The following is a 23,157-nucleotide window of genomic DNA, read 5'->3' on the forward strand; positions in this document are numbered from 1 at the left end:
CCGGTTCAATCATTTTTGAAATTTTCAAAACTCGTGAGCGACCTCTTGAAAATTTTTTATCGAGCTGATTTTTGGAGAGACTTCTTAGAACATCGTAAGCCAAAAAATTTTCATAAAAGACTCGAAAATAAAAATAGTCGGTTTTTTCGGGTCACCCTAATATATATATATATATATATATTAGGGTGTTTCAAAAAAAAAAAACAAATTTTTTTTTCTTATGGCCATAAAAAAATAGATTTCTGATTAATTTTAAGAGCTTGACATTGAAATGCAAGTAACTTGTGAACAATGCGGAATTTCGAAAAATTTTGATCGTAATCATTTGTAAGGAATAAAATTACCTACAAAAATGTTCTTACGACATGTTTTGATAAAACTGATTTTTTTGCCGGAAAAGTAAAAAAATCTCAAAATTTACTATAAATTCGATTTGAAGCTTAAATAACTTTCGAACAGTGGGATTTATCAAGAAATGATCAAAGACTTTTCTGTAGAGCGTTCAGTTTCCTACCAAAACATTTACTGGGTATAAAAATCCGTCGATTGGTTTGTGAGCTAAAAAATTCTAAAAAAAAAAAATTTTTTTTCCCCTGTTATTTAAATGGAAAGTAGAAAAATGGATTAAGGCAAACCTTAATATCATTAATAAGAGTCTGGATTGGTGCCAAAATTTTTAATTTTAGTCATTTTTTCAATTTTTAGACACCATAAAAAAAAATTGTTGTTTTTTTTTTTAAACACCCTAATATATATATATATATATATATATATATATATATATATATATATATATATATATATATATATATATATATATATATATATATAAATTTTTGATGAATAATATTTTTGAATCCTACTCAACCAATTATGATAGGTTATGACAAAATTTCTTGAAAAATCGACCATGGGGACAAATACAATAGTTAGATTTTTAAAAAATCTACCTCAAAATGTCATTAACTCAGTATTATATACCTTTAAAAGTTTTCAACGGATGATTATAAAATTTTGTATTCTGATTCATCAAGCAATTATATTGATCAAAGTCAAAAATTTAAAAGATCGGTTGAATATTTAGGAAATGGTAGCAATTTAAAGTTTTCAAACAATGAAAAATGTTGCTTCGATGGTGTTTTTCTCTAATATCTTACTAACGAAAACTTCTATTTTTATTATGTATAAGAAACGTCAAAGCTCAGAAAATAAGCTATATTTTCCTATTTTTATTTTAAGTTTTAGGATAATTTTTCAAATTTTGATAAAAGGTTTAGAGTTACATGATTTCAGTGCTATAGTTAAAATTCCATTCTTCTATCTTTGGCGGTTTTTGATCTCGAAATTCATCAGCAATGTAAATAAAAAATTAATTTATAGAACTTCAAAATAAAGAAAGAATGAGAAATCTACTTCCATTTCGGAAACTTAATAGGATTTAATCGAGATTTTCCGATTGTATTTTATTGAAGAGAATCGGATTTCTCAACTAGGGTTAGTTATTTATTTTTTTTTTTTAATCCTATTTTTAACACGTGAAATCTTTCGGAATGACTATAATATTTTTAAAATAATTGTATTTACCGATAAGTTTTATACTAGGCATGGGCGGTGGTGTTGATAGAAGAATATTTTCTGGTTTTATATCCAAGTGAGCAACTTGATGCGAATGTAAGTGCCTTAACGCCATTAATACTTGTCGAACCTAATAAATTCAAGTCACGTTAAATATTTGAATATAATTTGGACTGAAATACATGTTAATAATAATTATATACGTACAACATGAGCAGCTTCATTTTCACTAGAAGGTGTCCAGTGAAATAATTCACCATCCGATATTAATTCCAATATTAAAACTACCGTTTTACCTGTGTCTATTACTTTGTGTAAAGACACAATGTTTGGATGTCTGAGCTGTGCAAGAAGTCCAGCTTCACGTGCTGAAATTACATTTTCATCATAAATCTCAAATTTGAATGAAATATATTAGGGTGGTCCATTTGGAAAGACTATTTTTTTCACTCCCACTTCAAAATATTGTTGTAGACATTAAAAAAAATCCCTGAAAGTTTCAGCTCTTAATTTTAAGTACTTTACATTTTATTTTGAAGTCATCCCATTTAAAATGCATAGGAAAGTTAGGATTTTTTTTTAATTCTTTATAGCTCAGCCGCATTTCAAGTTATCGGGTCGCCGTTCGCGGCATTTTGTAGTTAATTTAGTACTCTTCGTAAGTCTAAATAATTTTACTCGGACTAATTGTTTTTTCTGTATTAGTTCTGAAAATCATTTTTTTAATAATAATTTGAGTTTTTAGTTGATACTGACTAAGTAACGAAGTCTACAGTAAAAATGAAGACAACGATGTTTTAGGAAATTTTATCCTCTACAAAAATGTCCTCTTATTTAAGTGGCTGAGATTCTTCGTTCACGTGATGTAGGGACTTGATTAATTATGTAAAGAAAATACTTTTTTAAAACTTCGACCAAATGCCTTTTAGTTTTAATTTTAAATAAGTAAATAATCTTATTTTTATTAATTTCACCCATTAATAAAAAAACGAAGAATTAAATTTAATAAGCTTCGGAAAAATTTTTGACGAATATTTTATTTACAAAATTAATGAAATCCCTATTTCGCGTGAACGAATAATTTGAGTCACTTAACTATGAGGGCCTTTTTTTGTAGAAAATCAAATTTTCCAAAGAATCGTTATCTGCATTTTTACTGCAAATTTCATTATTTAGTCAATATCAAATAAAAACCAAAATTACTATTAAAAAAAAATTGTTTTCAGAACCAATACAGAAAAACCAATTAAAATTTTAGTAAAATTACTAAGGAGACTTTTAAAAAGTATTAAAAATTACCTACAAAATTGCCGCAAGGGGCGGCCCGATAACTTGAAATGCGGCTGAGCTATAGAAAATTGAAAAAGAAATCCAAACGTTCCTATTTATTTTAAATGGGAAAACTTATAAATCAGATGTAAAGTAGTTGAAATTAAAATTAAGGGTTGAAACTTTCAGGAAATTTTTAACTTCCTAATGCGGAAAATTTTAGCTCAAAATATAAGTTTTTGAATGTCGCTCAAGTATTTTGCATATTAATTATTAATATTATTAAACTATTTATAGATACCTATTAAGATGTTTAAAAAAAAAAACAACAAATTTTTTTTTTTTGGTGTCCAAAAATTGAAAGGATAACTGAAAATAAAAATTTTGGTACCAATCCGGACTCTATTAAGATTTGCCTCAATCCATTTTTCTATTTTCCATTTAAATAACACCGAAAAAAATTTTTTTTTTTTTTTAGAATTTTCTAGCTCACAAACCAATCAACGGATTTTTATGCCCAGTAAATATGTTTGTAGGAAATTGAACAATCTACAAAAAAAAGTCTCTAATCATTTTTTGATAAATCTCACTGTTCAAAAGTTATTTAAGCTTCAAGTCAAATTTATGATAAATTTTAAGATTTTTTTACTTTTCCGGCGAAAATATCAGTCTTATCGAAAAATGCCGTAAGAACATTTTTGTAGATAATTTTATTCCTTACAAATTATTACGAACAAAATTTTTCGAAATTCTACATTGTTTACAAGTTATTTGCATTTCAATGTCAAGCTCTTAAAAAAATAGGTTTCTGATTGATTATAAGAGCTTGACATTGAAATAAAAATAACTTGTAAACAATGCAGAACTTCGAAAAATTTTGTTCGTAATAATTTGTAAGGAATAAAATTATCTTCAAAAATGTTATTACGGCATTTTTCGATAAGACTGATATTTTCGCCAGGAAAGTAAAAAAATCTCAAAATTTATCATAAATTTGACTTGAAGCTTAAATAACTTTCGAACAGTGGGATTTATCAAAAAATGATAAGAGACTTTTTTGTAGAGCGTTCAATTTTCTACAAAAAATTTATTGGGCATAAAAATCCGTCGATTGGTTTGTGAGCTGGAAAATTCTAAAGAAAAAAAAAAAATTTTTTTTCCCGTGTTATTCAAATAGAAAATGGAAAAATGGATTGAGGCAAATCTTAATAGAATCCGGATTGGTACCAAAATTTTTATTTTTAATTTTTTTTTTAATTTTTAGACACCATAAAAAAAAAGTCGTTGCTTTTTTTTGAAACACCTTAATACATATACATGTAATTAATACTTTGAATCAACTTTTATATTTTTTTATGAATCAATTATTATCATTTCACTAAAATACAACTTTTGTATAACCGAAAATATATTGGACAGTCTAAAATAATAGAATTGGGTAAGATTTGAATAACAAAAAAAAAAAAAAAAAAAAAAAAAAACCGAAAAAAATCAAATAAAAAAAAAATGTATATAAATAACTAATTTTTTCTATGTCTTGGGTTCTATTCAAATTCGTTATGCTAAAATTGATGGTGAAAAAATTGAGATACTTTAATAATAATTTTCATGGCCACTTAAAAACGTCCAAAAGACAGCACTCGGAAACACTCAAAATTCTTGAGTGACATTTAGTTATTGAAATTTTGGACTAAAATGTCCAGTATATGCGTTATCTTACAGATATAAACTATTACTGCCATAAGAAAGAAAAAAATTGGAAAAAAAATCCGAGTTTCAATCACTTTTGAAATTTTCAAAGTTTGTGAACGACCTCTTAAAAATTTTTTATCGAGCTGATTTTTGCAGATGCTTCTTAAAACATCTTAAGCCAACAAATTTTTTCTTGTCAAATAAGACATTATTTATCTTTTTTATTTAATACTCAAACTAACAAACAATATCATTGTGTTTGTCACTATCAAATTTATACAAACCAATATCAGCTGCAGCAACACCTCTAGCAACACGTCGTTTCCTCATTATTTTTGCAGCATAAACGGAGCCAGTTTTCAATTCCAGACATTTTTTAACTACAGCAAATTGACCTCTGAAAAATTTTCGGCAAACAACATAATCAATAATTTTATAATACTTAGTTATGAATATTATGGAAAACTAAAATACTTACTTGCCAATTTCTTCTAACAACTCGTAATTCTTTTCTATTGGTTCATAGTGAACCTCCATCAATGTGTTCCAGTCTGGTTCTGATGAACAAAGAAAAAATTCACGTAAAAGAAAATAGAATACGATTTTAATCAGTGACAGAAAAAATGAATTTAATATAGGGAAATAAAACCAATAAAATTTTAAAATTTTTAAAATATTGTAAATCATAATTATTTACATAAAACATTTAATGTTATTATTTAATAAATAATATTATTAGTAAAAGGATACTAAAACTATCAACCTCAAAAAAAAAAAAAATAACAATAAAATAGTAATCTGTTAATTAAAAATTGTATAACAATATGAATTATTTACCAACGTTTGAAGTTAACAGTGGGCGTGATGTATTCGGCATCATATCCAATGCATTATAATTATTTATTTATTTAAATAATTTATTGATATAGTAAAAAAAATGACATGAAAAACGTAACATTTGTCAAACTTTAACACGCCGGTCGTTGTCGTTTCTCCATCATCCATGTACTTGTACACAAATGATATATCTCACTGTATAGTATGTACAAATAAATATATAACATATACCTTATACCCTTCTTAAATCGAACACACACCTCAGACTATCTCTGAGATAAATATACCTATATACAGAAGCAATCAATATACGACACCTGATAATATGATAACTTAACTATAATCTACTAGCTCTTTTTATTCCCTTCTTCAATTAATATTTTTACATAAATTATACTTGATACGACGGTATCGTGTTAAAAAAAAACAACAAAAAATGTAATAAACAAGTAGAGTAGTCAAATTTTAATTGCATAAATGAAGAATAAAAAACGTTTTGTTTAAGGGGGACCATTAGTGTGAAATTTTGAAAAAAATCAATTTCTAGTGGATCCGAATCATGCTGATTAATAGCATTTAGTTGTAATTTACCGAAAAATACGGTATTTCAACGACAATTTACAATAATCTACGGTAATTTACAGCATTTTACGACAATTCACAATAATGTACGGTACCTACCGTTAATTACAACAAAATACGGTAATTTATCGCAATTTGCTGCATTTTTACCGTAAGCGCCGTACTTTTTTATTTCTACAGGACATACTTTACTTTACGGTAAAATACTGCAGGCTTGCTGCAATTTCACGATACATCACGGTTCTCTTACTGCAAATTTACGATAAAAATACCGTACTTTTACCGTAAAATACCTTATGTTTACCCTATAATACCACGATTCTTACGAATACCGTCAATTAAGGAAAATTATGGTAATTCATCGTCATTCAGATCCACCAGGGATTTTTTTACATAGTTCGATAGCATATACCTTCAAAAACAACATACTAAAATTTACAGTGCATATCTCGAATAGTTTTTTGAATTACAGCCATCTGAAGAGCAGCCGCTTATCGGTTCTCGAATATACATTTTTTAAAATTACTGCAGTTATAACTCGAAAATAAATCATCCGATCAATTTGTTTTGAATTGCATATATGTTTCTACGTACTATGGACCTCCAGTTTTCCGATTGAATCGAAAATGTAATTTAGGCAGGCCAAAAATCATCAAATTTTCGTGCAAAATTTGAAATTTTTTTTTTTTAAATTCCGTCATTTTGTTAAATTTTAATTTTTTCTTAGCCTGAGGGTCTTGGTACGGGAAATACTTTTTAGTTCAGTAAAATTTTGAGTTTTTCTTTATTTTATGCAATGAGAAAATCGCTATCATTGCAGAAGTGGGGGGGGGGGGAGGACTTTTTGTTAGAGCGTCGGAGGATTGTGAATAACTCGCTGAATTTCGAATTTTTTGATCCGAAAATTTTATCTTGTATTGATTACATATCCACAAATATATCCTTAAAATATTCAAACATTCGATGCAGTAGTTTTCTTTAAAAAAAATACCCAAAAATTATCTTTTTTTTCAAGCAATCACATTAGTGGTCCCCCTTCATGGCACTCTGACTCCTGAAAGTAAAGAAAGACGTCTTCCCATAGATAGTTTCTTTAGAATTTAATAAATGGGAAGATTAGTTGAAAACAAATTCCCTTTCGTCTAGCAATCAAATTATTAAAATTTAGTCATTGTTATTATTTACGCCTTGATAATTTATTGTTAAATGTTAGTATAAATTTATTAATAAAATCACAAGGATAGTCAACAGGTTGTATATCAAATAAATGGTAAGAAAAACAGTTTATTGTTTAAAAATTTAATCCTAAAAATTGAATGTTTTTTTTTTATTACATGAAAATTTATTAGCTTAGTGAAATACAAAGTGTGAAAAATTATTAGTTTTTATATGAATCGAAAAAAATATAAGACAATGAAATGACGAAACAAGCATAACTATATTATTTTATATAAGCATTATTATTTTTTAAAAAAGTGTGTTCTTGTTAGTTTTTTTTATTATAGTTATTCTTTCATTGATTCTTCTGTGGGAGCTGCATTTTGGTTTTGGTTGTATTCATTTCCCTTTTTTTTGCTGCCCGAAACAATATCATCTATTCTCAATAGCAGAATAGCTGTTTCAATAGCTGTTTTATAAGTTTGCATTTTAACACTCAATGGATCCCAAATACCTCGTACTTTCATGTCAACAATTTCACCGGTTTCACCGTCAATACCCCATGTATTACCTTCAGTTGCGTGTTTAGCACGTAATGCAGTTAATGTACGAATAATATTAGCACCGCAGTTCTGAGCTAATGTTTTCGGAATAATATCTAAAGCTTGTGATACTGCTTTGTAAGGCCATTGTTCAACACCAGCTATTCCAGCAGCTTTCTCCATTAAAAGTTTTGAAACTGACATTTCAGTAGCACCACCACCTGGTACTAATTTAGGTTCCATCAGTAAATTACGAGCAACGTGAAGAGCGTCTTGTAAATTTCGTTCAGTTTCATTCAAAACATCTTTACTTGCTCCACGCAATACTATTGTACATGCTTTTGGATTAATACATTCAGTAATAAAACAGAAATAATCATCGCCGTATTTTTTAATTTCAAAAAGTCCAGCACCAGTACCAACATCATCTTCACGAAGTTCTTCAGTACGATTAACGATTGTCGCACCACATGCTCGTGCAATCCTATTATTATCTGATTTACGAACACGACGAACTGCTGAAATTCCAGCTTTTAACAGAAAATGTGAAGCAAGATCAGCAACACCTTTTTCAGTTATTACAACATCTGGTTTAACAGCAATTATATCTTCGCAAATTTTTTTAATATGCTCTTCCTCTAGCTCCAAAACACGGGTAAAATCAGTATCTTTCATAATCTCAACATTGGTTTGCGATTCACCTTTTTTGTACTCCAAATTACAATCAAGAAGAATAATCCGTGGATTTTTTATGCATCGCTTCATTTTAGGATGGGTGACGTCTTTGTTCAGCATAACACCTTTAAGAACATGACTTTCTTCAATACTACCTCCAGGAATTTTTTCCACTTTAGCATAACGTTTTATATCGATTTCACGGCGTCCATTTTCTTCAAGTAAGACTGTATGAACAGCATCTAAAGCAATTTGACACGCCAAATCAGACCAGCGTCCAATAAATTTAGTACCAACGCATGATTTAACAACTTCGACTAATTTATTGCGATCATTACAGTCAAGTTCAATGCTAATTTGATCTTGTAAAATTTCAACCATATCTTCTAAAGCTTGTCTGTAAGCTCTTATGATAACAGTTGGATGCATTCCTTGTTCTAAAAATTGTTCAGCTGTCGCTAAAATTTCTCCAGCAAGAACAATTACTGATGTTGTTCCATCTCCGACTTCTTCATCTTGAGTTCTAGCGATTTCAATCATTGATTTACCAGCTGGATGTTGAACAGTAATTTCACGTAAAATAGCATTTCCATCATTGGTCATCACTATTCCACCAGTTGGATCCATTAACATTTTCAACATTGCTAGTGGTCCAAGACAAGTTCTAACGACATCTGCAACGTTCTAAAAAAACAAATAAATAACTATTAAGTTGTTCATCATAAACAAGTAATTTTTTACTCGTAATTAAATAAATTTCAGTTTTTAAGATTTCATTGATAGTTTTTTTTTTTTTTAGCAAATCAATTACAAAAAAAAAAAAAAAAAAAAAGCATAAATAGAAAATTTAAAAACCATAAGTGCAATTTTTTCAAATATTGTTTTTTTTTATAATTCTATATTTTGAAAAAAAAAAAAAAAAAAAAAAAAAAAAAAAAAAAAAAAAAAAAAAAAACCCACAAATTATTAGACGCTGGCTAACTTCAGTATCCTATCTATTAGACGCATTATACGAATTTGATTGTTGAAATTTTTTCAAAAACATCATTGAATTTTATCTATAATGAAGTCTGATATTTTTAATGCAAAAAAAGAGCTTAAATTAAATTGAATCAATCTTCTATAATCAAAAAAATTCATGCAATCCAACATACGTAGAACTATAAAGTAAGAGACCCAGCACCCGATCAGGGAACTAGTACCCGATTATTTATGTATTTGTATATCTATATTTACTTAATATAGATATACAAATACATGAAGTGATCGAGTATCAGTTCTATGATCGAGTACTAAATCTTTTACTTTACTTATCCAAAACTACATATTCAGGGTGACCACAAACCGGGAATGTTGGAAATTATCGGGGAATTCAAGGCAACCGGTAAAAATCATGGAAATGTCAGGGAATTTCAAAAAGTATTCGGGTATTTAATAGCGGCAGTTGAAAGTTTTTCAATCTTTCAATAATACGCTAGTCACCAAATTGTGCACGGTCCCGGAATAAATCTAAGATAACTATCGAAAAAAAAAGTTTCCCAAATTTTTGCTCAACTTGAAAACGATCTACAGGCTTCAATAAATTGTTTTTCGATAATTGTGATTGATTTTTTATTACTTCGGAACAGTGTATAATAAAAATTTTAAGACGAGATCAGAAAACTAGACACTTGAAACGACAATTTATCATCTTTATCTTTATTGTATGACCACTTTCCTTTGAGTTATAGCCTGTTGAAAATCACAAAGATTTGGAATTTTTTAAATATCTCTTAATTTTTGTGACTAGCGTATTTTGAAATTATTTCAATCATAACATATTTTATTAAATATTTTAACTTACACATTTTTAACATCAAATAATCAAAATTAGACCATGTCAGTTTAATTTATTGACTTTTTTTAGTTTTCTTGCATGATTTAATCATCATATTTAATCAAATCAAATTTAATTAATGACAATGAAAACATAATACAAACTTTATATAACTTTATGATACAAATAAAATTTCTGAATCGGGGAAAAATGTGAAAAACTTTACTGGGAAACCGGGAAATATCAGGGAATTTTGAAAGCATTTCTTTGTGACCACCTTAATATTGACATATTTTTCAGATTTTAAATAAAATTTTGAACTGATTAATTTCAACAATCAACTGATAATAATTAATATAGTTAACAGAGTATTTAAGTTAGGTGTTATTGAGAAAAAAAAATCCATGGCTAAGTGAGCAAATAATGATGGTAATAATAATAAAAATTAACATGGTGACCATAGATTTTGAAACTGAAATTCTCTAAACATATGTAGTAAGATTAAATCATTGAAAATTTTTATTTAATTCAGAATAAAATGGTATGTTAGTTCAATAAATAATCAATCATTGTCGTTAAGTGAAATATTATTTTATTATTTGTCAATTTTCATAAGTATTGTTTTTATGTAGGGTAAAGGTACTGTTTTTGGCCACTTTAGGGCCAGTTTTGGACACTTGAAAAATTAAAATAAAATAATTTGTAAAAGACCCAATAACATAATTAATTTTTTTAATATGGTTAAAGATACTTTTATCCCACTATTAAAATGCAAATTTTATTTTATATTTTTTCATTAATTAAAATAAAGGATTAAATGTCCAAAAATGGAGTAGTGGCCACAAATGGTACCTTTACCCTATTAAATTAATAATTTTTTATTTTCGATTTTTAATATGTTTTTATATAACTTACTTTATATTAGAATATAAATAAATTTTTTATTTACGCTAGAATAAATTTTATAAGTAAGAACGTTTTATAGAATATTAATAAAATATTAATCAAGTACATGAATAAGAAATGTCGTGAAACTTATTAGTTCAATACTCATGTATACACAGAAAACAAAGTTATCTTGAGTCAAAAAAATATTTTGGAAGACAAACGTTTTCGGGAACCAGATCAAGATTTTCTTGAGTCAAGAGAATTTTTCTTGGTCAGAGGAAATTCCTACTTTATCCGAGAAAATCGAAGTTTTTAAAAAAATTTTCTTAAATAAAAAATATTTACTTACAGTCGAGAATTTTTTTTTTTATGTGTACTTGTAATATATTCGGTTTTTTAACTTGTCAATATGCATGTTGATAGCTTGAAGATCCTGACAATTGGTTTCTACTAAGAATTTTTTTTTTTAAATGCTTAATTTTTTCGCTATTGGAATCAATATATACCAATTTTTTTTTTTCAAGATCATATTACAATCGCATTCGTGTCGCGCCTCTTTTGGAGCATTTTTAACAAAAAAAAAAAAAATTCATCGGATTTTTTCAGTCAAAAAAAAAAAAGTGTAATAATTATTCCAGCTTTGTGACAAAATTCCCTGACTTTTCCAGTATATATATAATTCCCTGACATTTCCAGGTTTTCCAGAAATTCGGTCACCATGATTAAATATATATTTCAGATATATCTATATAGAATTATAATTCAACCTAGAGGTGCATATTATTTAATTTATCCTATTATAAATAATCTATCACATTATTCCCATAAAAGGTCATACATGATTCCCGCATGAAATTATTTTATTTTAGAAACTTCGTTCTGATTTTCAACAAAAAAATTTATCGTAAAATTTTAAAATGGTTTCTTTTACAAAGATTTTTAGTATGGTCGGCACGTGGGAGTATCACCGGTACAATTCCTTATAAGGAAAAATCAATCAACTTTATAAAATGTTATTTAATTATTCTCACCTTGGCAGCTTGAATATTTTCTTTTTGCACTTTTTTACCGGAATCACGTTTTGTATTTTGGCCTGGAATTATTGAAAAAGATATGATTTTAGGTTAATATATTAATTTACTAAAATATTCGGCGTACAAACAAAAAAGTATCAAATGTATATTTTATCGTTTACTTACTTAAAACCAACAAAGGCGCAGCACCCGGACCAAACATGTTTGTTTACAATGTATTTCAACTGTTTTAATTATAAATTATGAATTTATATGCCAATAAATATCAAGTTAGATAGAAAAAGGCAGGAAGCAGTTAAAAATGGATACGAAAAAAATTCTGTACTATTTGTTAAGTCACGGAACATGGACAGGAGAGTGTCGAGCCTATACGTTAAAATACACGTTGACGCATGCGCAGTCTACAAGAGTAATGGTAGTGAAGAGAGAAACTAAACTCTGCCACTGAGACTACTATTGAAGAAAAAAATTACCCAAGAAACCATTGACATCGCGATGACGTATAGTATGGGGGCAATATAAGAGATCCGAATGTTGTCAAGGTTATAAATAAAATAAAATATCTTACTATTACAGTATTTTACACAGACTATATATTTAATTATTCATATTTAATACATTTTAATGTAAAAATTATAAGAAACATGCAGCGTATAATTTACAATATGGTTAATAGATTAATTATATATTTGCATCAATTTAAGAATAGCAATAATTAATTAACAAATATTATTGTAACTAAACTTGATAAATAATTAGAACTTCGCTCTGATAGCCACACTTTAAATATAATTGCTCAGCAAGTTCTGCAGTGAAACATTTTCAGCTAACTTAACGACAAGTTTCTGGCAAGCCTTAGCTACCCTAATAGCCACTTTAGTTTGAAATTGACGGTAATTTGATTTTGAAATCACCTGACATTTGTTGCCCAAATCTGCCGACAATTTGGCAGCAAAAGTTGAAAATAACAATTTGCGGTTAATTTTTCTTCAAGTTGAAGGTAACTTTTTACGAAAAATGAAAGTCGGTAATGTTCATCCTTACCATTTCAGAAGGTAAGCAAATTTATCTATGAAATTGTCTACAATTTGACGGTAAGAATATACTTAACAATTTTTTAAGTCAAATTAACAATAAATTGACATCAATTTTGCCCGAAAATTAACAGCAACTTTTTTCTAGTCAACTTTTAAAGTGAATTTGCAGTCTGATTTGGGCAGTAAATTGACATCAAATTCAATAGCAAGTTGCATATAAATTGTCGTGAAAAATGAAAAAGTCCGAAGTTGACGGTAATTTGACGAAAAATTCAACGAAACTTTTGCTAAAACAAACTATGCAATAGGGTAAATAATGCTTGCGTGCAAGTTGATGCAAATCAACTGCCGTCATTTGAATGTAATTCGACGTAAGAACTTGTCGTCAATTTGAAATGAAAATTCTAATCAACTTAACGTCATTGTTTGACATTAACACTTATAGTCAAATTGAATTCAAGTTACAGACAATTTATTGTCAACTTAAAGGTAACTGCTTGCTCTTCAACACTTTTCATTAAGTTACCTTTAGAATACGGCTGTAACTTGTAGTTAACTTACAGTTAGAGTGAGTATCAGGGTAAAGTGTACAATTTACTTAATTCATACATTAATATACCCTGATAGCACGAGTTGCTCTTCAAAAAGTTGGTATTCATTAGTTTGCGACCAACTTTACGACAAGTTATCGACATCTCTAGCTTTACAACTTTTGGCTACAAGTTACCGCAAACTTTCTGAGAAAGTTGATGCCAGAGAACCCTGATAGTCAAGTTGACCGCAACTTGACGATAACCTACAGCCGCAACCTGTCACCGTTGGCCGCAAAAGTTGGCATTTCCATAAGTTGACAGCAACTTACCGAGAAACTGTTCAACAACTTTCAGCTCATGTAACTGTTGCCAACAACTTGACTGCAATTTTGCAGTTGCTCAGACACTTGGTGACAGGTTGCAGAAGTAGATTATCGCCAAGTTTCTGAGCAACCTGTAGCCAACTTGTAGTCATTAGTTACATATCTAATTTCAGTTCACTTTAAAGTTGTCGACAACTTGTCATCAAGTTGGTCGCAACTCATGTACACCAACTTTCTGATCAGAAACTCGGGCTATGAGGGGGAGGGATGTCGATTCACTAAATCTCGATAATACAGATCCTCAATATCCAAATTTAGTTTACGCAGATACATAAAACCTATTACCCAAATCTCGATGACACAGATAGTCACCCTGATAGCACGAGTTGGTCGTCAAAAAGTTGGCATTCATTAGTTTGCGACTAACTTAATAAAAAATTGTTGACAACTCTAGCTTTTGCAACTTTTCCGTCAACTTCGGACTTTTTTATTTTTTACGACAATTTGTATGCAATTGAATTTGACATGAATTCACTGCCTGAAATTATAACGTAAATTCACTTCAAAAGTTGACTAGAAAAAAGTTGTCAATTTTCGTTGCAAATTTTATGTCAATTTATTGTTAATTTGACTTGAAAAATTGCTAAGTATTTTACCGTCAAATTGTAGACAATTTATATTTAAATTTGCTCACCTTCTGAAATGGTAAGAATGAATATTACCAACTTTTATTTTTCGTAAAATTGCGAAATGACGGATGAACACTTGTTAAACACAAGTGAAATTCTACCATGTTTCTAGAATCAAAGATGAATTTCCCTGAGTAAACAACTAAATTCGATTGAATTAAACAGAATTAAATTTTTAATTCTATTTAATTCAGATAAATTATGTTAATTTTAACTCAAGTTAAAAATGAATTCTGTCTAATTCGGCAAGAAAACCAGAATTAATTTAAATTGAAACAACTTTAAATAATTCTATTCGGTTTAATTCTGTTTAATTCAAAAATGATTTTTGAATTTGTGGTTCTGATTCAGAATTAAACTGAATTAAAACGAATTCAAAATTTTTAAATCGATTTTATTCTGTTTAATTCGTAAATAATCCTTGAATTTCTGGTTCTGACCCCGCATCAATCTTAATTGAAACGAATTCGAAATTTCTAAATCAGTTTTATACTATTTAATTCGAAAATAATTCTCGAATTTGTGTTTTTGACTTAGAATTAAATTTAAATAAAACAAATTCAAAATTTTTAAATCAATTTTATTCTGTTTCATTATAAAATAATTTTCGTTTTTCTGAATATCGTTTTAAATTCAACCGTGTTTGCATTTTTTAAATTGATTTATTTATGTTCACTTCGGAAATAATCCGGGAATTTCTGATTTAGGTTTTGAATGTTACTGAATTCAAGTAAAGAAAAAAAAGTTTTACTTGAAGATATGAAATCCTTGGTAGAAGATATTATTTTGCTTAAAAATTCTTAATTTAAAACTACAAAATTTTTTAATTGAAACTTGAAGTTCTTGAATCAAGAAAAGTTTCTTAGGACAAGAAATTTTAATTTTAGCGGAAAAATACCTTAGTCTTAACTCAAGAAATATTTTACTTGACTGAAGATTGTTACTTTATTGGATTAAGGAAACCTTTCTTGAGATAAGAAATTTTAGGCCTTAGATATTTTAAAAAAGAATCAATTAGTCAGAAATGGGACTCAAGCCTAAGATTCTTCGAGAGGCAATCTCACGCTTTGTGCCTGTAGCCGCAGAGAATGATTGAAATAGGATAACATTTTTAAATATAATTAGCTCGAATAGGGTTTTCCCCTCCTCTTCACTTTTAGCTTACTTATGACCCCTGTATACCTACTGCACGTTAAAAGTTTGACTTTTGGTGGTAGGGCTTTCAGCCAAAAAACTTTCTTGGTGCAAAAAAGCAAATTCTTGCTGTAAGAACTTATCATTCTTAGTATATAAATGTGAAAGTTTTGGTTAAAATATTAACATATTTGAATTAAGTAAATGATAGACTAGAATGAAGAGAACTGTTTATTTAGATCATGAAATAAAATTTCGACTGAATTGAGCAGAATTAAAATTTTAATTCTTTAAAATTCTGTCCCACCAAATTTAACAGAATTAAAATTTTTAATTCGCTCGAATTCAGTTGTTTAATCAGGGTTAATACACCATGCATCTTGGATTTTGGCTCCCGATGTGAAGCTGGATGAAGTAAGTGTAAAACTGGTTTCAGTATTGAAAAAAATATCCATGTCATCAATCTTCCATTCGTAAACGATATTATTTTTACTTAGTAGAATCTCTTTCAATTTCAAAGAATTATTTTACTTTCAACACAATCAGTATTACAAGATTTTCAAATTACTTTTTTTTTTGCGAATTATATTATCACATAAGAATAATTTAATTATTTGCTACGCTTCTTAGTAGAACAGTTTATTTAAGAAAAAGTAAAGAATGTAAAACAATGGAGACTGTTATCTCACTGGACCAATGTAGAGAATATCATCAGTGGCGCGCTCATGAGAAACTGCGTAAAAGATTGATAATCGAGAAGATAATCCATTTTATCATTTTATTAATCCATTAATATTAATCCATTTTAATCTTTTATTCGTAAATAACGTTTTTTTCATTGAACGTTGTATAACTTATCATTTTAATTTGTATCCCAATTAATATTATAAGACGTTTTATTTATTTACTTTCGTTGCGAATTCTATGATTAGATAATAGTATTATTGTTTTTTCGTCCTCTTATTATTCAAACAATTTATTTAATAAAAAGAAAAACTAACAAAAGAGTGAATGACTGTTGTCCTGCTCAAACTTGATGTGAGAGATCGCGATTAGTTTTACTTTTTACTAAGCGTAACACCGGAAAACAATTATATTGAGTTTTGTGTATTTGCTTTTTTAAATGTCAACGTAAAAGAAAAGAGACAAAAAATATAAAATAAAATGCGCGCGTTAATTTTTAAACAATTAATTTTTATATGATTTTGTTGGAGAAAATATTATTAAAATGATATTTTACACTTTTAACTATTACAAAATGTATGTAAATAAAAATGAAAATATCCCTGACAGCTTTACGTTTGCAATTAAACTTAACAACTTTACACATGAGATTACGGCTTTTATTGTACTTATTATGAGAGCGGAGTGGTGGAGATTTTGATTAATTCCTTATCATCCCAGTATCAGTTTTACTTCAATCTCACCAGCTTCAACTAACATTTATTTGGTATACCCCCGCTTTAAATTTGCAAGTGGGACTCTGCGTTCTGCCATTGGAACTTTATACTTACTGGGCGAATGGAATGCGATAATTATTGAAAATAATTTTTTTGTGGAAATTTCAAGTTCTTGAAATTTTTATTAAATTATTTAACAATATTTTGTTTATAAAATATATTCAATGATAAAAAATGAGACGATGTTGTCAGCAATAAGCAATTCCAGCTGAAAATGACATCATTTACTTGCATATCGTGTTTTGTTTAAAATAATATTGTAAGCAATAACTTTTACGACTAAATACTATCAGTAAGTCGATATATTTCAATAACTCAACCGTATTATTAAACAAAATAAATATATTTGAGTTCATAGCAAATAATGTATGAAAATATTTTTCGTACAAATGTAGTCAGCAATTATGTTGAAATATGAATCAAGACTTTATTCCTAATTTACTTATATTTTAAATTTCGATTTATCAGGCTTGTAATAACAAATTAATATGTCAATAAAAGTTATTGAATGACGAATATTCTAGTGTATTTAAATTATGAAATATTGTTGAGCACCAAGTTATTGTACTGAATTTTAATCTTCTTTGTTGATCAACTTGTTAGTTTGTCTGAAAATATGGAAAATAAAATAAATAAACAAAAATAGTGTTGAATGAAAAGTAAAACTAAGTACATACCCATGGGCAACTGTATCAGTTAATTTCACTACTTGAAGAATGCGAGTTTTTCCAGTAATTCAAATGCTAAAGGAGGATTTGATTTTTTAAATTCTTTGAAGTTTTGAGTCCCGATAATCTTTTTGGTATTTGATTCCATAAACTTATTTGTAAACTCCAATAGATGTTTGGCGCTGTAACGATCAACTAAAGTCATTATTTTGAATACATTGTCAGCAGTTAAAGTTTTACTAAGAGATTCTTGGCCCATTTCTTTAAGAGATCGTATCTGATATTTGTCTGCGGCTTCTAATAAATGTTCAGCATATGCATCAAGACCAGTTAATTGATCAGTGTAGATATACTTTAAGACCTTTTCGACGATCACTGGAGCAATGTCTGGTATTGATATTTTGTTTTCTTTTTTCTCAATCATGTCATGAGAAAACATTGCAGCCAGAACAGGACTTCGCGCCATCAGAATAATTTTGTGAGCTCGAAATTGTTACTCACATTTATAATAACATCACTACCCATTTTTGTGTTATAAAGTTCTGAGTAATCGTGGGACATTTGACATTTTGGAATATTTAATTCAAGTTTTGCGGGAGTTGAAACAGCTTTATCATACATAGTAAGATTAAGGCAAAATGTTAAAGTATTATCGGGTAAGTATTCATTTTTCTTTTCCATTAATTTCTTTAGCGTTAAACGATAAATTTCCGCTTCGTTGTTGCTTACCAGATAATGTTCTTCCTTAGTTTTCAATACTTTATTGTTTTCGTTATTTAAAATGTAACTTGAACATTTTTTGTTTATCTTGGTATTATATTTCAGAGAACATAAAGCGAATTTCATATGCGAGGCAGGATTTAACGAGTGTGGCGTATTATAAAACATTTTTAAAGAAAGGTGCCATTCATCCTTCAGTGTAGCTCCTGTTGAGAATTTTGGCGAAAAAAGAATAAAGTCAGGATATCGGATATCCCAAAATTAGGTTTCAAAAAACGATCTATTTTATCAATCTTCCATTCGTAAACAAATTTATATTCATTGGACGTCGTATACCCTCTTTCCATATTAAATATTTATTAAACTTTCAACACAATTTTTTTTAATAATTTTTTTTTAATAATTTTTAGGCAATGATGAACATTATCCAAACCGGATTCGACTCAATAAATTATGACATATTGTTTTTTCCGCAATGTCAGTAATTTACAACACAACTATTATGATTCATTTTTATTTTTAACTTTCACGTGTTTGTGTTCAACAAGAGCATGATTCTACGAAATAGTGTCCACAGCGAGCGTTGCAATCAATTCAGTTGTCCCCACCATATACTAGACTCCCTGCTAACAGCCAGATATGAACTTTTTTTTCTCGGGACAAGTCATTCAATTTACATTTTTAGTATCGAAAACTGGGTTGCAATTGAGCAAAACGGTATTTTCACCCCATTTACCCTATATGAGGTTATTTATTTCTAATCCTTAATTTTATTATAAAAACTAGAAATATATTTTTGTTAATATTTTTTTTTTATAATAAATTATAAATTAATGTAAAATATAAATATTATTGCATGCCTTAAGCGCGAAGGCTATGCTCTTCACTCGCCTGAAAGTGAAAATTCGATTTCGTCATATTAATATTAATTTAATAGTTAAATAAATGAATCTTTAGAGTTGATGGATCATTTTATAAAATTATAGTAGTATACATACGTGTGCAGAGTGCCATGCTGTAGCCCTAAAACATCTTTTAATAACAGTAGGAAAATAACTAGAATTGGAACTAACACCTATACTAATACAATGATATTGTGATTTTTACATTAGACAATCTTTATAAACATAAAATGTACAACAATGTCGTTGATCTATATTGAGAGCATTTAACTATTCGTAAAAGTTAAAGCAAAATAATTTTAATACGCTACTGAAATGTTGCCAACTTAACTTAATTAATGTTTATTTGAATTGAAGTCTGATTTGAGTATAAGTAAAAATTGAAAATAGTTCAAATAAAGAAAAAGAATATAATTAAAAATGTCGAACAAAGAATGTTTATTTATTTACAAAAAGTTGGAAATTAAAATAAAAATTAATATACAAGAGTCAAGTATAACGAAAAGATAGGTTTCAACAAAAAATAAAATAGTAATGTGTTTACGTTTACCGTAGGTATGCAATATCTTTCGGTGTATTTTAAAAAAAGTGAATATTTAAATCTGTTCTAAAATTAGCAGGGATGATGTTGTAAACATGTATGAATTTAGTTGTAGTCGATTTTGTTATTTTGCTCGGAAGATAATACTGACTGTCGATATACTGTATTACCGTTGGTAATGTAGAATTTTCATAAAAATGTTTTTGAAATGTATAGTAGATGAATTAATTTGAATACTGTGAAATGAGAAATCACGTATAAATAATTTAATTAATTATAAATAATTAAAAACTGAATTGTTATTTATGAATATTATTATCAATTAAAAATGATTATTATTATTATTATTATCATTATACTCCTATCACACCTAAATAATAATAAAACAAACGAAATATCGGAATTTATTCATCAAGCTGCAATAAATAATTAAATATAAATAATATTTTATAAATTTAATAACGGTACTCGGACAGTCACGTAGTGACTGTTTGCTATTATTAACGATATTGTTATTATTATTTTTATTATTATTATTATTGTCAGTAATTTTTTTTAAAATTCTATATCTTGGTGACAATTGAAACTCGGTCATTTTGTCAATTAATGCTTTAACTCTTTTAAATTAATTAATAAAATTTAATTACGCTTATATCAATCGAGTCATTGAATATTTAAAAAAATGGGGACACTGTGTGAAAATGACCTCAAATAATTAAATGATGTATTTAAAATACCAATTGCTATTCTATAATAAACAATTCGTTTTTTATTGTTATTGCAGACACATGAAACAGTTTGGATTGATGCAAGGAGTCTCAGTAGTTTGGTGGATATGAAAGAATTTACACATTATTTTTTAATTATTTGTAAATTTTTAGTAATATTATTCTTTTATTGTTATCAGTGTATTGTACGAGTTGTTTATTTCATAATTTTCATAAAAATAATATTATAATATTGTAATGAAGGGTTGTTATCAATAAATCTATAATATAAAATAAATATGTAATGTATATTATATATTTTATAAATATATTATTATGAAATATCACGTCACTAATTTAAAAAAGAGTTTTATACGTCCTTTCAGCTTTATTGATTTAGTTTATAGCCAAAACAGCGTATAAAAATTAGTACACGATCAAGGATCCAGTACTTTATCAGAGAATTATTACCCGATCACTCATGTATTCTTAAAAATTGTTTTCCTATTTTCAGCTTTAGAATAATCCTACAATCTAATGATTACAAAAAAAACATTATACGCCCTTTTGGCTTTTAACTTAGTGACTGAAGCCAAAAGGGCACATAAAAATAGAAGCCTTTTTAAAACTAGTTACGTGATATAATATATATTCTTTTATATTATATGAATCGAAATCATTCTTCGATATGTACTGGCTGATAAGCCTTTAAGCGTGCCTCCAAAATGTTGATTATATCCTCTATACAATGTTGATCTCCAGAAACAATGGTAAATGTAAGTAATTTACATCAAATTGGGCAAAGGCATTATCTGTAATGGAAACGTTTTAAATTATAGGGCTGTTTCATTAAAAGCCCTGATTAAAGAAAATGATTTACTCTATGATGAATGTTTATCAACATAATATTAAAATTGAATTGTTTTATATCATTTTTAATTGTTGTCAATCATTTTTTTTAAACAGAGAAGTGTGGTATATATTTCTCTTCTCAAAATAAATATATTATTTTATACCTGGGATAATAGCACCTTCAACACCTTCTTTATCTTGTTCTACTACAATAATAATTTCTTTTTGAAAGGCATTTAAAATATGACTGGCGTATGCCAGGAAATTTGGTATGTCGAGTACATTGTGGGAGTAGAGCATCCAAGCTCTTTTAATGTTCCGATCACGCTCAATTATTTGTAAACGAGGATTACGCCCAATCGATGCACCGTTTACAACAGTCATGTATTCAATTTCTGTGAGTGCTTGAAGAGATACTAGCGCCTCTGGAAAAGTTGTGAATACATTATATGAGATTTACTTTATGAGAGAGTAAATAATATTTGGATGCCATGCCTTTACAAGAAGCCCACCACAAAGGGATGATTTTAAAATTACATGATATATCCCGGTTTTCTAGTGCAATTTTCATCTTACTTTTACCTGATTCAGTAATGTTATTGGTTTCACTAAAATATTCATTACAATATTATAATATTATTTTTATGAAAATTATGAAATAAACAACTCGTACAATACACTGATAACAATAAAAGAATAATATTACTAAAAATTTACAAATAATTAAAAAATAATGTGTAAATTCTTTCATATCCACCAAACTACTGAGACTCCTTGCATCAATCCAAACTGTTTCATGTGTCTGCAATAACAATAAAAAACGAATTGTTTATTATAGAATAGCAATTGGTATTTTAAATACATCATTTAATTATTTGAGGTCATTTTCACACAGTGTCCCCATTTTTTTAAATATTCAATGACTCGATTGATATAAGCGTAATTAAATTTTATTAATTAATTTAAAAGAGTTAAAGCATTAATTGACAAAATGACCGAGTTTCAATTGTCACCAAGATATAGAATTTTAAAAAAAATTACTGACAATAATAATAATAATAAAAATAATAATAACAATATCGTTAATAATAGCAAACAGTCACTACGTGACTGTCCGAGTACCGTTATTAAATTTATAAAATATTATTTATATTTAATTATTTATTGCAGCTTGATGAATAAATTCCGATATTTCGTTTGTTTTATTATTATTTAGGTGTGATAGGAGTATAATGATAATAATAATAATAATAATCATTTTTAATTGATAATAATATTCATAAATAACAATTCAGTTTTTAATTATTTATAATTAATTAAATTATTTATACGTGATTTCTCATTTCACAGTATTCAAATTAATTCATCTACTATACATTTCAAAAACATTTTTATGAAAATTCTACATTACCAACGGTAATACAGTATATCGACAGTCAGTATTATCTTCCGAGCAAAATAACAAAATCGACTACAACTAAATTCATACATGTTTACAACATCATCCCTGCTAATTTTAGAAC

General features: G+C 27.7%; 4 protein-coding genes across 8 annotated transcripts in view; 1 reads left to right on the top strand and 3 right to left on the bottom strand.

The window, feature by feature from the left end:
• The window catches only part of LOC103568431 (death-associated protein kinase 1), an 89,840-nt gene extending 84,063 nt beyond the window's left edge, over positions 1-5,777 (bottom strand). The window contains exons 1-5 of the mRNA XM_008545283.3: positions 5,374-5,777; positions 5,015-5,093; positions 4,821-4,933; positions 1,783-1,943; positions 1,585-1,705 (exon numbers count right to left, since the gene is read on the bottom strand). Of these exons, the coding sequence (XP_008543505.1) occupies positions 1,585-1,705; positions 1,783-1,943; positions 4,821-4,933; positions 5,015-5,093; positions 5,374-5,416 (517 nt within the window). The 5' untranslated portion in view covers positions 5,417-5,777. The remainder of the gene's footprint in view (positions 1-1,584; positions 1,706-1,782; positions 1,944-4,820; positions 4,934-5,014; positions 5,094-5,373) is intronic.
• A 1,461-nt stretch (positions 5,778-7,238) lies between these two features.
• Positions 7,239-12,443, bottom strand: LOC103568432 (T-complex protein 1 subunit gamma). The gene is made up of 3 exons (XM_008545284.3): positions 12,234-12,443; positions 12,066-12,127; positions 7,239-9,014 (listed from the first exon to the last, which is right to left on the bottom strand). The coding sequence occupies exons 1-3, from the start codon at positions 12,268-12,270 to the stop codon at positions 7,461-7,463; spliced, it is 1,653 nt and encodes a 550-aa protein (XP_008543506.1). The 5' UTR covers positions 12,271-12,443; the 3' UTR covers positions 7,239-7,460.
• A 5,506-nt stretch (positions 12,444-17,949) lies between these two features.
• Positions 17,950-18,378, bottom strand: LOC103568433 (speckle-type POZ protein B). The gene has a single exon (XM_008545285.3). The coding sequence runs from the start codon at positions 18,376-18,378 to the stop codon at positions 17,950-17,952; it is 429 nt and encodes a 142-aa protein (XP_008543507.1).
• Positions 18,379-18,477: 99 nt separating this feature from the next.
• The window catches only part of LOC103572911 (synaptotagmin-11), an 87,385-nt gene continuing 82,705 nt past the window's right edge, over positions 18,478-23,157 (top strand). For 3 of the 5 annotated variants that reach the window (XM_053740425.1, XM_053740427.1, XM_053740430.1), the window contains exon 1: positions 18,478-18,568. The gene's annotated coding sequence lies outside the window, so the exon portion shown is untranslated. The remainder of the gene's footprint in view (positions 18,569-23,157) is intronic. The other 2 variants (XM_053740431.1, XM_053740433.1) reach the window with 2 other exon arrangements.

Source organism: Microplitis demolitor, chromosome 1, assembly GCF_026212275.2.
Source record: "Microplitis demolitor isolate Queensland-Clemson2020A chromosome 1, iyMicDemo2.1a, whole genome shotgun sequence".
NCBI lineage: Eukaryota > Metazoa > Arthropoda > Insecta > Hymenoptera > Braconidae > Microplitis > Microplitis demolitor.

What these genes read in the sequence shown, in the direction of transcription:
- LOC103568432 (XM_008545284.3), bottom strand. Translation starts at nt 12,270, where the DNA reads ATGTTTGGTCCGGGTGCTGCGCCTTTGTTGGTTTTAA. An exon ending in TGCGCCTTTGTTGGTTTTAA is followed by an intron (nt 12,128 to 12,233) that starts GTAAGTAAACGA and finishes CAATAATTCCAG; the next exon opens with GCCAAAATACAAAACGTGAT. An exon ending in AAAATATTCAAGCTGCCAAG is followed by an intron (nt 9,015 to 12,065) that starts GTGAGAATAATT and finishes TTGTTTTTTTAG; the next exon opens with AACGTTGCAGATGTCGTTAG.
- LOC103568433 (XM_008545285.3), bottom strand. Translation starts at nt 18,378, where the DNA reads ATGGCGCGAAGTCCTGTTCTGGCTGCAATGTTTTCTCATGACATGATT.